This window comes from Chelonia mydas, chromosome 14 (genome assembly GCF_015237465.2).
Source record: "Chelonia mydas isolate rCheMyd1 chromosome 14, rCheMyd1.pri.v2, whole genome shotgun sequence".
NCBI lineage: Eukaryota > Metazoa > Chordata > Testudines > Cheloniidae > Chelonia > Chelonia mydas.
Genome location: NC_051254.2, coordinates 37,996,612 through 38,012,840, shown reverse-complemented (window position 1 = coordinate 38,012,840; position 16,229 = coordinate 37,996,612). Strand labels below are relative to the sequence as shown.

The following is a 16,229-nucleotide window of genomic DNA, read 5'->3' as shown; positions in this document are numbered from 1 at the left end:
GATTTCCACTGCCACCACCAAACTTTATCTGGGTTTACTGGGAAACGTAGTTTCGACACGTCTTTCCCCCCAAAATCCTCCCAACCCTTGCACCCCACTTCCTGGGGAAGATTTGGTAAAAATCCTCACCAATTTGCATAGGTGACCACAGACCCAAGCCCTTGGATCTTAGAACAATGAAAAAACATTCAGTTTTCTTACAAGAAGACTTTTAATAGAAGTAAAGGAATCACCTCTGTAAAATCAGGATGATAGATACCTTACAGGGTAATTAGATTCAAAACATAGAGACTCCCTCTAGGCAAAACCTTAAGTTACAAAAGAGACACACAGACAGGAATAGTCATTCTATTCAGCACAACTCTTTTCTCAGATTATGATTTCTTTAAATGGCTAACACATACCTAGCTAGATTACTTACTAAAAGTTCTAAGACTCCATTCCTGTTCTATCCCTGGCAAAAGCAGCATACAGACAGACAGAGACTCTTTGTTTTTCTCCCTCCTCCCAGCTTTTGAAAGTATCTTGTCTCCTCATTGGTCATTTTGGTCAGGTCCCAGCGAGGTTACCTTTAGCTTCTTAACCCTTTACAGGTGAGAGGATTTTTCCTCTGGCCAGGAGGGATTTTAAAGGGGTTTACCCTTCGCTTTATATTTATGACAGGTGCCACAAGTACTCCTTTTCTTTTAACAGAACAGTGCATTTCAGCACATCATGATTTTTCATATGACCTCTTACATGGCGTGCTTTGTATGCAATATCATAATTATATGATGGTCAATATGGGGGTTCCCGAGTGCTGCTTTGGGGTACAGAATACCCCACACACGTTTTTACATATTTCATAACCCTTATCGCAAAAACAAAAACACACATCTCCCTACCCTACAAAGCAGCAAACTATCAGACACTTTCTCCCCCTGTGTACAAGGTATTAGGGAGTCTGAACAAAGTCAGTTCAGGTGGAACTGGGAAGAGAAACCAGGTCTCCAATACAGAAAGCCCAGGTACAAGCCATTTATTCCTACTGCCTTTTGGGATGAATGGATGAAATAGATAGGATCGGGTTACCCGTCACTACCCACCACCGTACCGTGGCCCTAGGAAGAGAACGCTGGAGCTCTGACCTCTAATATTCTAATGTGTCTAATAAGCATTTGGGTACTTGCTGGCAGTGTGTGTCAAGTCCCGCTCTGGTGCTTGGCCTCAGAAATAAAGGCAATTCCTACTGAAGTTCAAGTGTGGGGGGGGGGGGGGCGGTGCTGGGGACCTGGGAGGCCATGCTACAAACCCTGCTGCTGTGTGAGTGGGGATTGAGTGGTTCCATTTGCTAGATATTTGAGGGTTATTTTTTAAAATAGTGTAATTAGTTACTGTTGACTGTGAGGGGATGTGCGATAAAACCCAGGTATTCTAGACTGTGAACATCTGTCACACACGGGCAGGTTTGGAAGCTGAGAAGTAAAATGACTAAGCCAGCTCTCTCCAGAGCACAGCTGGACAACTCCTGACCTACATGTTTGTATAAAGCACATAACCCAGAGTGCAGGATGGATAGCAACATATTACAGTGAGGTCCAAGTGATCATACTGACATACCCAGATACACTCACTGGTGTTGGGTCGACACAACCAATTTGGGGAGAGGAAATCCCAGCTGGGAACTTAAAGAGAAACAGACTAGGAGAATGTTTTATGTTTAATTTACCTTAAAAGTAAATTAAATAGTCTTAAAAGGACCTGAGAGGGAACTTTCATAACCAGACCACAAAAACATCCACACGTTTGGAGAAGTGTTGTTCTGAAAGGTGCCAAAGTGGAAATACTGTCCATGAACTAGGGGGTGAAATTAATGTTACAGTCTCACTTTCAGAAACATTTTATAGATTTCCAGGTCACGCTCGCGTTGTCTTGCCTGCTTCATTTAATCCAGTTTTATGCATTGTTTTCTCTAGCACTCGTTCTCCATCTGTTTATTTCTCTGAGTGTCCCTAACTCTATTTTAGTCCATGTCACTGATCATTCTGACTCAGGCCCCCAGTTCTCTCTGATGAATTTATCCCCTCCCCTCTAGCTGCCACCTGAGCATTTCCCTTCTCAGGATTGTTTTGCCTTCACTATTCTCATTTCAACTTCCCCCACACTTTTTCTGTTTACTGTTGTTTTACTTTATTTTAATCTTTTCCCATTTCATTTCTTCTCTCCCTTCCGGTTAAACCTGCCCGGTGCCTGATTCCCCCCCTCTGCACAGCTCTTCATTCAGATGACCTCTCCCAACTCCTTCCCACTGCAGCATCCCTTCCCTGGTGGCCTGTAGGTCAGACTCCCCAGGCCCTGGGTCTCCCTCTCCTAGACTCCCTGCTGGTGCAGAGCCTCCACCTTCTCCCTACCCCTTCCCCCCCCATCCTAATTAATAACTGTGTCCCTGCCATCCCCACATCTGCCCATCCCCAGCCCAGCTGTTAATTCTGCCCCTCAATTGCCACGTCACTTCTGCACCTGACCCCGAATTAGTTCTTCACCCCTCCCCTTCCCATTGCTGGTGCTGCATAGAGATCAATGGCTGGGTAGACAGGAGTCCTCCAGGGGCACAGAGAAGCCAGAATGCTGCTGAGTAGATGGGAATGCTCAGGTCACAGAGATTAGGATCACTGTGGCTAGAGAAACCCCCTTTTTCTATGCCCAGGGTGTGTTCCCCTGCATGTTTCCAGGACACCGTCTGACCTAGGATCCCCAGAATCCTCCTGGATCAAATGAGATTGGCTTTTCTACCTCAATCACTGAATGGTCTCTATGATTTCACAGTCCAGCGGCTGCAGGAGTTGAGGGGTGAAGCAACCTTGCTCCAGGGTAGTAGTGATGGCATGAGAGAAAGTCCACCAGAGGAGGTCATAGAGACTAGATTGTGAGAGGCTACAGAGGCTGATTTCAGGGTCCCCAGTGGGATATTTCCTCCCACCTCCCACCCCATCCCTGAGTGTATCAGAGACACAGGCTGAGCTGGGATTCCTGCCCCAACCAGAACCAGGGTCGGAGTCTCTCCCTAGGGACAGAGCCCGGCGGGAAAGTGAAGATCCAGGCCCCATCATCAGCATCGATAAATGTCACCTGACCCCTGTCACAATCCAGACAAACCCGGATGCTGTTGGGGAATTGGCTCAGGGGCAGGGAAGTCTCCTCAGGGGAAGTGAGAGCCCGGAACTGACCCAGCCACAGCCCCACAGCCCAGATTCCCTCATCAGGGCTAAGGTTGATCCGTCCTTTCCTCATCATAGACGCTCTGGCCACTCCCACAGCCCAGCATTCCTCACCCCCCACATCCACCTGCACTTCCCAGCAATGTCTCCCCGAGGTGAATCCCTCACAACCCAGCACACAGGCCCAAGAGTCAAATCTCTCTGCGTTCTTGGGCATTGGACTCGGTTTGTATCCCCATCTCACATTTTTCTGATCCTCAGACAGGACGAGGATGGGATGAGCCGTGTCTGGATCCAGAGTCACATTCGCTAGGGAGAGAGAATCAGAGCGTTAGGGGCAGAGCTCGGCCCTGGGGAGGCTGGGGCCATTTCTCACACTCCCCAGCAGCACCATCCTGACTGGGACAGGCCTGGATCCCAGGGAGCTGCCTCTGTTCTGGGCACCTGAAACTGAGCAGGGATGTCACTTCAGTTCCTCAGTCCGTGTAATGGGACCCTCTTCGTTAGATTTTCATTGGATTGCTGAGGCTTCAGCTCCCTGCTCCTCCTGCTGGGGCTGCTCCATTCCCAGCATCAGAGACACAGAAAGGAAGGTTTTAATGAGGAGGGAGCAGAGGAGGCAGGTACAAGCTTTAAACCCCAGAGGGAAACTCCCACCCCAGTGAAGCCTCCACTCCCAGGCCAGGGAACAGAGAGGGAGCTGCAACACAGGGGAAGAGCCAATTAAGACCAGAGTGTAGGAGGCAGTATTGGGTGGGGTACCCCATCCCCAGCCCAAAGAGAGGGGAGGAGCTGCCAGCAGACAGAGCATCTCCCCAGTTCATGAAAAAGTAAGGAGCTCTAATGGGAGAGCCCATCCCTGCCCAAGATGTGTTAGCCCATAGGGGAGAGATCGCTCTACACTGTCCTCTCAATTTAGGATTAAAAAGTCCTGTGATTTTCTACGAAAATGCCACAGTCTGAGTTAAGGGTGTTTGGATGTTGCTCAGGGAGAGCGTTTCTGGTCATCAGCCTGGGCCTGAACTCAGCACCAAGAAGGGTGTCAGGATTGCTTGTGTGACTTCAGCTCGGGATCTCCTTAGTGGTTTTATATTTGGGGCTGTGTGGTCAAGTATGGTGTTGGATTGGTTTTTAACTTTAGCTACAATTTCATGAAAATGTTTTCATGGGAATTTTCTGATCATTTAAAGACAATCTCCAGCTGCAAACTCACCCTGTCTGTGTGCTCCTAGGGATTCCCCAATTTGTGTCTCCAGTGCAGACGGCAGAGTGTCTGGAGGGAGAAAGGAGAAAAGAGACGAGATTTCAGACTCTCATATTTATAACAGCATCCCCACTCTGAACTCACAGAACCATGTTTTAATTACAGCAGAGGCCCAGAGACACGCTCAGGTATTAATCTGAAACCATCTCTTTCCTCTCTCATTCAGGCATCTCCCAGCAATAGAACCAACATCCATGAATCCTCACAATCATCCCAGGACACACAATCTGTAAGTGCGATTTACTTTTCCCCTCATCACCCCTCCCACCCTTCAGACTCCAGTTGGTTTGTCTCATTCACTTACTGTCTTTTGTCGTAACCTAGACCCAGAGCTTGCAAAGACTTTGGCATAAAAATAACTTTACCCACTCTAGACCCTTTGACACTAACGGGACATTGAGAGTTTCCTAAATCCTGGCTCTAATTGTGAGCTGTTGGGTCTGTCTACTCAGCGTCTCTACAGAGAGCAGCATGACGGGGCCTCGTCCTCCATAGGCAGAAATAGGAATAATAATAAAATCACTTTATCAGTGTGGAAACTGAGGCAGGGGGAAGGTTGGCTGGCTCCATGGGCCAGATTCACCCTTGTACCGACAAAAGGAGAGAGGGGAGGGGCCATTTGTGACTCTGCTGTTCACTGGCTGCAGGGGCCGGTGCAGACCTTGGCCCAGGCTGAGGAAGTTCTGAAGTCAGCCAGAGCTACCTCCCTCTGACAATGGCCCCCGTGTGCCTTGCCCAGCGGGCAGAGTGTCAGAGGCCCAGCTTTACACTGCCCACCTCCCTCCACCCCTCGTCCACCCCCTTCCTCCTCCACCCGCCCCATTCCCAGCCCTCTCAGGAACCCGCCTTGTGCCTGCAGCTGCTGGGGAGGAGGCACAAGAAGCTCCTGTGCCAGAGGGATCCCTCACCGTGGGAGAGGAACTTTCTCCTTCCCTGCAGCCCATTTGGCCATGACTAGCTACCACACAGGACCTGGGCACAGCGATGGGCTGGATCCAGCTTTAACAAATGGCCTTTAATTAGGGTCTAAATTTTGGGTGCCGACCTTTAGGCACCTGGGGCCTGGTTCTCAGAGGGGTTGGGCACCTGCAGCTCCCACTGACTCCACCTGCAGCTGTGGAGGCTACACGGCTCTGGAGCACCTGCCCTGCAGCTCTCCAGCTGGGAGAGAGAAACCCAGGTGCCCCAAATTAGGCCATTTTGGGGAATTTGGGACTGAATGCTGTGACCTTTGGTAAATCATGAATTCATGTGAGACGTCCTGATGCCTGGGTCCTTGCTACATCTGCTCCATTTGTCTGCTTTTCACTAGTTATTAAGTTAAGTATTGAGAATTGGTACAAGGGTCATTTCTTATACATAAATTTGGACAGACCGAGACTGTGCTGACTGGCTTGGCTTTGGCCTGGTGAGCAATTTGCTTGACATAAGGGAAATGTTGCCTTAAGTGACTTTGTTATTAAGCGATGTGTTCAATTGTTGCTATGTGGGACAAAGATGTTTTGAGCATACCATGTGTTAAAGACAGCAGACACCCAAAATGTACCGCCCAGGAGCAGTTAGCAAAGTCCAAAAATCCCTATGCAGAGAACAGGGTCAAAGTGACCTATGCATAATCAGTGGCAATAAACCTATCAGAAAAGAGAACAACATGGAAACAGCTTGTATAGCAAAAGCCCTGCCAATTAACATGTTCATGCATGTTTATTGTATGAGTTAGTTATAGAAGATGCTTATCTTTGATTGTTACAAATATTGATTGAAAAAACTAATAAATATCTAATTTGGATCTGTAGAGAGGAATCTGAACGTTACAGGAAATTCTCTGTGACCCACCTATGCCCCAGAAGAAGGTAACTGGCCAGTACTTCTTTCAGTATGTCTGTAATTTCTTACTTTAATAGTAATTGTAATGGCAAGGCATGCTTTGGTACAAATAATTAAATAGATCCATCATCTAATTATCAACCAATTGGCCAGACCCATTCTATTCCCAGTCTCAGCGGCTCATCCCAATTTCCCCTCCTAGATCCCTTCTCAGTACCTTTGAACTTCCTCAGAGTATCCATTAGAGCAACAGTTTTCTGGGAGAAATCGCCGAGTCTTAATTCTAGATTAGTAGAAACCTCCTCTGGCTGCTGGAACTTCCCCTTCGCAGACCTAGAGAGAAACAATTTCACATGGTTGTATTTCATTTATTGACTCAAATTCTTGGTAGTGAATCACTATTCTAATGGGTCTGAAATTAGAATTCCTCTCCTGCTCCCAGCCTCAGAGCAAGGCCTTGGCAGTGAAACCTTCCCCCGCCAAAGGTCGCATTATTATTCTTCAGCTCTGGCCTGGAGAGTCCAGCTCTGGTGACAAAAGGGGAATTGAGTCTCCATGGCCAATTCACTCCTTGCCCTCCATGAGGAACAGGAGCTTCCCAGGTGAAGTGTTGTAGAAATCTGTCCACTAGGAACTAGACAGACACCAACTTCCCCCTCCCCAGCTCATTCCACACAGGTGTCCAAATAGTCCTCAGGTGGGAAAGACTCTTGACCACTGCTAGCCTGGGCTGAATGGTAACCAGGGTCCCAGCAGTGACAGTATTCCATATTCCATCCGCACAATCCTGGGGCAGCCAGTCCCCCAGGGATGTGACATCTCTAGGAAACACTGGAGGTCAGTCTTTCCCAATGAATGGATAATTCCAGAGTCTTCTATAAAAGGGTGAGAACCTCAAGATGAAGCTGATCAGAGATATTTGTATCCAAAACAACATGATCTTCCCCACACATTTGGCTGTAGAGCCCTGGGGAGAGGCGGTGGTAACATCATCTCCAAGCTCTTCCCCTCACACTTAGCAATGCTGGGAGAGTAAGAGAGAGCCACGTACCTGATCAAGGTGCTTCTGACATCCTAGAGGAGAGAAAGAGAGAGAGGGAATTTTAGTCCCACCTGACACACTTAGAATTCCAGAAGAAGGGATTTAGTAACTATGGGGAAAAGAGGCTGTGTTCTGGCCGCAGGGCCATGCGTTAGCTGAGGTAGTGAGGCTTTTCCATCTTTTACATCAGTGTCTGTAACTTTTCAAAAATAGTAGTCATTCACATCTCTGCGATACACATTGAGTTACACAGTGATCTCTGACTGCTGGACTGCCGTGCCCATGTTTTAGGAGCAGTCTTGTCCCTGTGTTGGGATCTGGAGTATTTCTAACTCAGTCTCACCTGCAACAATTCAGTCACTGGCTTCTGACACTTCCCCTCCAGCTCACCGATCAGGTCACTGAGACGGGAAATTTCCTCAGATAGTTTGCTGACACTTTCATTCTGTATCTTCACAATCTCCTTGTCCAATTTCTCCAGCTGAGCCAGCAAGAGTCGCTCTTGTTCCTCCAGGAACTGCCGCAGTTGCTGGAATTCAGACACAATCTTCTGTCTCTCGGTTTGTGTATTTCTCTGTGAAGGAAAATAGGGAAAGGGCTGGTCAGGGACATGGATGGAGCCTGGGGGCCTTTCATAGAGCGCTGAGTGTGTAGGAGGGAGAATTTTTTTCCAAATTCTAAGTCATCTGACTCTCAACAGTATCCTGTGGTTACTAGAGAGAGAATTATCTCACATCTTTCCATTTGGCCCCAGAATCTCTTAACGGGATGTTTCCATGTGTGACATGCTCTGAATAGCACGTTATCGATGGCCTTGGAGATGGAGATCCAAAGCAGCGGGAGGTGAAAATAAGAAAATACTAAGGACTGTAAAACAACACATCTGGACAACATCCTCAGGCATAAAAGGTGAATTACAGGAATGGAGAAATTGTCAGAGCACAACGGGACTGTAAGTCAGAAATGAGCAGAGGGATAATTGTTTAGACAAGTAACCAAGACTTCACAGCCTGGGATACATGTCTCTTTTTAAGCTGGAACTCAAAACAGTAAACAAAGATTGCACAAGAGGATTCCTCAAGATATAACTGAACATCCCCCAAACTCTGAGCTAACAGACGATGAAAACTGTGACACTGAGGTGTGAATGTGTAACAGCGGGGGTTTGTTTTAGTGCACTGGATATTCTAATTCAAAATTCTGTTATTTCATTAATGTAAATTGTTTCCTATGACGAGAGTTTAATTAAGCTAACAGTAGTTAATATACAATAGATAAGAATAATAGTTACAGTAGCTTATGGCAGTGGGTTTCAACCTGTGGTCCATACAGATAATAGATTTCCAAAGGGGTCTCTGCACCCCTAATTCAAAATCATCAAATGCAAAAAGGTTGAAACCCACTGGTTTATGGTGTAGGCCTAACTTGTAATTTCTGCTAAAACAACTAATTTTTATTTACTTGTGATTATTCCCCACTTAATGGATTTCTGCTTTACTCCCAACTGATTGAGATAAAACATAATTGGGCCTCTAGATTGTCTGTGCCTCTCATTATTGCTCTGATTCAGAACGCCCCTCCATCTGGCTCATTGCAAATGCAGGTTAAGAATGACGGGCACCTACCAGATACTCCCGGCTTCTCTTCTCTCCACTCACTTTAAATCCCAGAAGCATTTCTCTCTCTTCCCTCAGCGTCTTCAAACGGGCCTGAATCTTTTCCTGAAGAAACAGAAACTGATTTGAGTGGTGTTCCTTGTTTGTTAGGAGTGAGAGTGTGGGTGGGACCTTTTCCAACACAAGCCAACACTCTATTGATGACTGGAGAACGCAGTAGGTTCCCGACATCAGAGATACCAAGGAAGTGAAGTCATATTAATGGACGCTGGGAGTGTTTCATTTTCAGACTCCCTGAAAATTATTTGACCTTTTTTCCCCCATTGATTTATACCAACATGACTCTGGCATCACATCCTTGGATTTTTCTTTCACTGTGTGAAATATTTTGTTTTTGAGGAGGCTTAACGCACAAAGTGATACAAATCCCAGAAACCTCCAGGGTTTGAAATATGGTCTGGGATTCTCAAAGGAGCCTGATTTCCACTGAATTTCAGCCCTGAACCCCTGGGGACTGGACTGGTTGGATAGAATTGGCTTGGGCATCTGGGCAAACCACATTAGATGTGTTCATTTTTCTCAAGAACACCTGGGGTTGCCCTAGCTCTGTCCTGGACCCTTACAGAGGCAGGGCTGCCTGGGTACCTGTTCCCCAGCTCCCACAAGCAGAGAGTTCAAGAGATTTCAAAACGCCGCACTGTGGGAGAGCAATGGAACCATTAATGGAACCACTTTGGCTGGTTCTTCGGCCTGACATTGGTCACCACTGCCCAGGGGTTAGTTTTGCTGCAACCCAGTCTAATCCCCATGGTATTTGGCATGGACCTGCGCTGTCTTGAGCCCTTTTGTGTGAGGACTCAAGGTGCTTGGAGTCCACAGGGTGTTTAGCCCAGTGATCTCCTCTAGTGCAGGCTGGTAGCATTTGAGTTTAACCCCTCATGGAGCAACACTAGAGTTCAGAATCCCAGTGGGAAACAACCTCTCCCTGCTGGGCCTAGGACCTGTATCAAGGCATCTTTCCCTCCTAATGGCCTTTCTTAATTATTGCTCGATCAGGAGACATCTATATCTGATTACTCCCAGTTTTGGGTGATGGAGGTTTGGCAGAAAATGGTCCCACTCTCGAGTGGCAGGTTCTCTGAAATACTCCAGACAGATGGGACAAGTAGGTTCATGCTGGAATTTCTCCACAGGCTCCCTCTGTGGAGAGCTGGACTCAGCCCTGTGGGACAGGAGCTACCACTCCTGTCCCCACAGGGCTGCCCCTCCACACCAAGCCCACAACCCATCTACAACTTCCCACGACTCACTGGTGGGTGACAAGCCACTATTTGGGAAACAGCACCCAAAGGGGTCTCAACTCCCTAACCCTGATTCTGAAGTCCCCCCCAAGCCCACAGGAGGGAGGAGAGACTGGGCCATGGACTCCCCCTCATGCCTGCTGCCACTCCATCACCTAAAACATTCCCCATAGAAAAGTACGGGCAACTAAGTCTGCACCATGGAAAATGGACAGGTTTGAAATATGGATGACCTATTGCGACTGCCAGTGCATGAAAACACAACCCTCTTTAATTGTCCCCCGCTCCCAGCCCCGGTTCTTTCTTTATCCACTTGCTACACATCGTCCTCATGGGACTGGGACTGTGGGCTCTTTGCCTGACTTTGTACAGAGCCTGGCACAAAGGGGCCCTAATCCCTCATCGGGGCCTGGAGATGCTACCGCAGTAGAAATCAGGACATTCTATTGGTTATGAATTCTTATTATTGTTATTGATGTCAGCATGGAAACCTTTATGGCCACAAAGTTCCCACACTGAAATCTATGACCAAAATTTCCAAACTGAAAACTGCAAGATGGGGACTGTCTCCCCGTGTCCTCAGGAGATGTAGAAGAGGGACAATGCCGGTCACAGGGTGGCTGGCCGGCCCTAGAAAGAGAGAGAAGTCTCAGCCCCACCTGCGAGAAACTAGTTCTCATCCCCAGGTGGGGAGAATGAAGGAGCAGTGACTGGGGGAGAGGGGAGTGTCATGTAATCCAACCAGGCCTGGGGTAGGTAAAACAGAGGGAGGAGACCCATGGAGAAGGCAGAGGAGGCCTTGGGATCTTGTTCAGGGTGATAAGGTCAAACTCCAGACTAGAAGTCTTGGGAGTCACTGCTGGGAGAGCAGGGGTGTTACTGGCCACAGAAAAGCCTTCGTGGATTATTTCTGGGAACCTCAGAGGGAAAATGAGGTAAGGCAACCCCATGCCATGAGGGGACAGTCTGGAAACAATGATCCTGCTACAGTGCCCCATTGCTCTGTTGCCCCCTTCCACCCAATCCCTGCTTCCTGCAATCCCATCTCTAATTATATCAGGCAGACTTGCTAGGGTTTGCAAGATGGGAGCGCCAATCCTGTGTGCCCCCCGCTCCCCAAGTTTCATGAGGGTCGGGCTCCCTTCTTCTCTGCGTGAGGAGCTCTGGAGGAAAAGGGAGAAGGGGATGTCTGCCAAGAGGACAGCCCCAGCTGCAACCTCCTGCTCCCTCAGTTCCAAGGAGGACGAGCCCGGACATGGTGTTTATAGCTTGGGGAAGGGCTGGAAGTGGGAAGGGCAGAGAAGGGGGGGTCATTCAGTGCCCAGGACTCTGTGTATGGGGAGCAGGAGGGTGGGGTGCAGTGTGGGTTCCTCACTCCCCCTCACTCCAACGCGTAAGCCTTACTTAGGATGTTTATCAAGGACTAAAATTCTCCATCTGCATGAGTCTTTGGAGGATTCCCAGTTGCTGGGAAACCTACTTAAGCCTGAAACCCCTCGTTCCTCTCCAATGGAGCTCACTGAGTGGCTGTCTGGGGCTAAAGGAAACTCTAATGCTGGGGGAAGGTGAATTCCCCAAGGCTCTGGTTATAAAAATAACAGTTGGTGATTTCCTACCTTGAATTCTTCGGCAGCTTCCTCTGCAGGAATCACAGTGTGATCTCTGTGCTCCTTGGATCTGTCACACACCAGGCAGATGGGGATTTTGTCCTCTTCGCAGAAGAGTTTGAAAGGCTCCTTGTGTTTCTCACACAGTCTCTCTGGTGCTGGTTCTCTCCCTGTCTGCAACCTGAGTTTTCTGGCTGCTTCCACAATATTCCTGAGCTGTCTGTTCAGCCTGAGTTTCCTCTGGGGAAAGGTCTCTCTGCACTGAGGGCAGGAGATATATGTAGCGAATCCCCCCTGGCACTGGGTGATGCAGGCTCGGCAGAAACTGTGATCACAGCCTAGAGACACCGGATCTTTAAAATACTCCAGACAGATGGGACAGGTCAGTTCATCCTGGAGAGTTTTTGCTGGATTTGCAGCAGCCATGGCTTCTAGTGCAGGAAAGAGACATAAGTGGGTGAATGGTCTCACTATTGTGGGGACCTTTTTTGGCTTATACACTACCCCGGTGAAATAGGCTAGCAAAGGATCTGAGTCCTCGCTCCCACTCCCTTTACCCGGAGGTCTGCCTGACCTTGAGGGCTCCCCTTCCACTCTCCTGTGTGGCAGAGTCCTCGTAACCCCAACAAAGCTGGGCCCAGGATTCCTCGAGGGCTCGACCCTCAACCCTGCTGTGGTCACTTAGGGCAGGGGCTAGGGTGTCCCCACTCCAGGGGGCTCTCTCTGCACTGGGCACTTCTCTGACCCACTGATCATTACATACAATTTAAAGCAAATACAATTTATTTAAACAGCAATCAATAAAAAAAAAGAAGAAGGAAACAAATGGGAAAGGTTAAAGGTAAACACATCACCCCACTCTGTGGCAGGGAACATCACAAGCAGGGTCTCTGGAATGCCAGGGCAGTTCACACACTGTCCCTCCCACGTCCCAGGCCTCCTGCCCAAGCCCTGGCTGTGCTGCAGGGATGCTGCAGGTTGGACACATGCTCTGGTGGTGACCCCAACCTCCCCCTGTCCACGGGAAGCCAGGATGGAAAGGGGCTACCCCAGTGATAAGCTGCCAAAATCTTAACAATGGGTTCCCTCACCCCACGAGGGGGTCGTTGCCCACCCCCGCCCCCCAGGACTCCTGCCCCATCCAACCCCCCCCCCCGCGTTCCTTGACGCCCCCTCCCCGCAGGACCGCTGCCCCATCAATCCCTGTCCCCTGACTGCCCCCAGAACTGGGCAGGAGGGCCTCACAGGCCACCACAGTGGGTGGCCACCCCACCCCTAAGAGCCAGAGGCACCTGCTGGGAGGCGAGGTGGGGAGTCCCGGCGGTGCTTACCTGGGGCAGCTCCCAGGAAGCATCCAGCAGGTCTCTCTGGCTCCTAGGGGCGGGGGAGCATAGCTAGGGGGGGAGCAGGGGGAGCGGCTGCTCCCCCACTGATCACATCAAAAGTGGCACCTTCGGCTCCAACTCCCTGTGTGCTCTGGGGCTGGAGCACCCACAGGGAAAATTGGTGGGTGCAGAGCCCCCACCAGCAGCTCCCCACCCCACGCCCGGTCCCAGCTCGCCTCCGCCTCCTCTCCTGAACCAACCACCCCACTCTGCTTCTCCGCGCCCCCCCCCGCCTCCTCCCCTGAACCTACTGCCCCACTCTGCTTCTCCACCCCCCCCTCCCACGAATCAGCTGTTAGGCGGAAAGCCGGGGAGGGCTGAGAAGCAGGCCGAGGGTGGCGGAGGCGAGCTGAGGCAGGGAGCAGTTCCCCTGCGCGCCCCCCCTTACCTGCTGTGGCGCGGGCGGCCCTCCTCACGCCCCCCCCCCCCCCGCTCACCTCCACTCTGCCTCCCTGGGCTTGAGCGGGAAGCCACTGCTTGCTTCTCAGCCAGCCCCCGCTTCCCACCGAACAGCTGATTCGGGGGAAGGGGGGGCGCGGAGAAGCAGAGTGGGGCGGCTGGTTCAGGGGAGGAGGAGGCGGAGGTGAGCTGGGGCCAGGGGTAGGGAGCTGCTCTGCACCCACAAAATTTTCCCCGTGGGTGCTCCAGGGCTGGAGCACCCATGGAGTCGGCACCTAAGGCGCCACTTTGGGCCGGTTGTTAAATTTAGAAGCCCGTTTAGAACCGGTTCCCCCTCGCGGAACAACCCGTTCTAAAAGGGCTTCTAAATTTAACAACCGGTTCTAGCCAACCGGTGCCAACCGCCTGCAGCTCACCACTGGGCTACCCTGCCTCCCTCTTCTGCATTGGGGCCGAAAGGCGGGAGAGTCTTGCCTCTCCCCCTCCACCCGGCGGAAAGGGCTGGGGAGGGGGTCAGTCTGCACGTGGCCAAGGCCGCCTGGCCCCTCCGGGGACCAGCGTCAGCCCCTACCCCCCAGCCGGTTATGATCCCCCTCGCCCTCTGGCCTGCAGGACCCTTGGCTCCCCAGAGCCCCCCTTGCTCTCCCCAGCTACTCACAACGCCCAGCTCCAGACTGCTCCAGCCCCAGCTCCACTCTCTGCTGTTCTGCCTCCAGCCCCCTGGGCGGCTTCTCTGGCCCCACTGGCTTTGTGGCTGCAGCCCTGCTCCCAGCCCCGGATCTGCTCTCCCTGGGCCGTGTCTCCGGCTGGCCCAGCCCTGCTCCCAGCCCAGGATCTGCTCTCCCTGGGCCGTGTCTCTGGCTGGCCCAGCTCTGCTCCCAGCACAGGATCCGCTCTCCCTGGGCCGCGTCTCTGGCTGGCCCAGCTCTGCTCCCAGCCCAGGATCCGCTCTCCCTGGGCCGTGTCTCTGGCTGGCCCAGCCCTGCTCCCAGCCCAGGATCCGCTCTCCCTGGGCCGTGTCTCTGGCTGGCCCAGCCCTGCTCCCAGCCCAGGATCCGCTCTCCCTGGGCCGTGTCTCCGGCTGGCCCAGCTCTGCTCCCAGCCCAGGATCCGCTCTCCCTGGGCCGTGTCTCCGGCTGGCCCAGCCCTGCTCCCAGCACAGGATCCGCTCTACCTGGGCCGTGTCTCCGGCTGGCCCAGCCCTGCTCCCAGCACAGGATCTGCTCTCCCTGGGCCGTGTCTCCGGCTGGCCCAGCTCTGCTCCCAGCTCAGCTTGGGCCCCTTCTCTCTCCTTAGCTGGCCCCACTCTGTCTACCTGACCCAGGGCGATTCCAGCTCACACAAAGGATGGGATCTCCCTGACCACCTGCCTGCCTCATTCGCCTGCCCGCCCTGTCAATCAGGGTGATCTGGAGCAGTGGCCTCTCCCCATTGCCCCTGGGGACTGTCAGTCTCAGGGTCCTGGTTTCTCATAGACCCTTCCCCCTTTCTTTTGGTACTGGGAGCCAGCCAACCAGAACACCCCCTCTGAGTGTTAGTAGGGGGCCAACAGTCCCACTACTGAGACAAGAGAGGAGTTTAGTTTCACTCCCTGCTCAGACATGGGCTGATGGAATATCATTAGGCGTTTCCTTTCTGGGTGTGGGCTCATGATTTCTTTTCTGTGGACTGTAAAGAGCCTTTGAATGAAGTGTGATGAGTCCAAATTGACACTAACTCGTCCGGAACATCTGCAAGGCCCCAAACTTTGGACTAGTCACTTAGGTCAAAAAGGGGTAACAAGCGACTGGGGGTTTCGCTGCCTGACAGAAGGATCTGATGGAGCAGCCTGGCAAGGAGGGGGAGAATCACAGCGGCTGACTCCTACTGCCCCTTCCCAACCTGGCCTTTAGGCTCTTCAAGACCCATGTCTCTCTGGTGCCTGGGGAACCCACTGGTGTGTGTGTTTGTGTGTGGAGCTGTTACAGTTATAAAGGGTTGAATATTTAGCATAAGCTGTGGCAGCCTGTGCTTTTAGCTCTAGGGGTCCCTGGTTCGGTGCTGGGTGGGCTGGCCAAGAGGGCAGCTGTTACACCGGTTCTTAGCCTGGTGGCTACTGCTTCTGTTTCCCTGCACAGTCTCCCCAGCTCTCGGGGACTCCTGGCTCCCTTCAGATGGCAGCGGGTGTGAGAGGAGCTGACACTGGGGCTCCTGCGCTGTACAGGGGATGGGATAACCAGAGATCTCCTATCTCCAAGGCTCTCAGGCCACTTGTCCAGTCTGGCTGCAGGAGGGGATCTGGGGACAGACACAGGGGGCCTGGGAGAGTCTGGGGAGCAGCCACCTGGGACCAGAAATGGAAATCCAGCTGTGGTGAGAAAGGAGTGCTTGCCACGGATGTGCCTGGTTACAGGGGCTGCCCTACAGCTGGATACAATGTTGCAGCTATTTAATGCATTACACGGTGCTTTATCTGGTTAAGTGAAAGAGCAATAGTGTGTTGGACATGTGCAAAGAGTCTCTGTGTGTGTGAAAAGCTTCACAACTACTGCCTGCCTCCAGAGAGAGAGTTCAGCTGAAACCCGTAGGCTCTCACCTTGGTGTGGAGTTCT

General features: G+C 51.5%; 1 protein-coding gene across 1 annotated transcript; it reads right to left on the bottom strand.

Moving 5' to 3' along the window:
* Positions 1–200: 200 nt before the first annotated feature.
* Positions 201–14,990, bottom strand: LOC122462849 (zinc finger protein RFP-like). The gene is made up of 8 exons (XM_043528189.1): positions 14,297–14,990; positions 11,864–12,285; positions 8,956–9,051; positions 7,674–7,904; positions 7,340–7,362; positions 6,506–6,621; positions 4,411–4,470; positions 201–3,506 (listed from the first exon to the last, which is right to left on the bottom strand). The coding sequence occupies exons 2-8, from the start codon at positions 12,278–12,280 to the stop codon at positions 2,983–2,985; spliced, it is 1,467 nt and encodes a 488-aa protein (XP_043384124.1). The 5' UTR covers positions 12,281–12,285; positions 14,297–14,990; the 3' UTR covers positions 201–2,982.
* Positions 14,991–16,229: the final 1,239 nt, after the last annotated feature.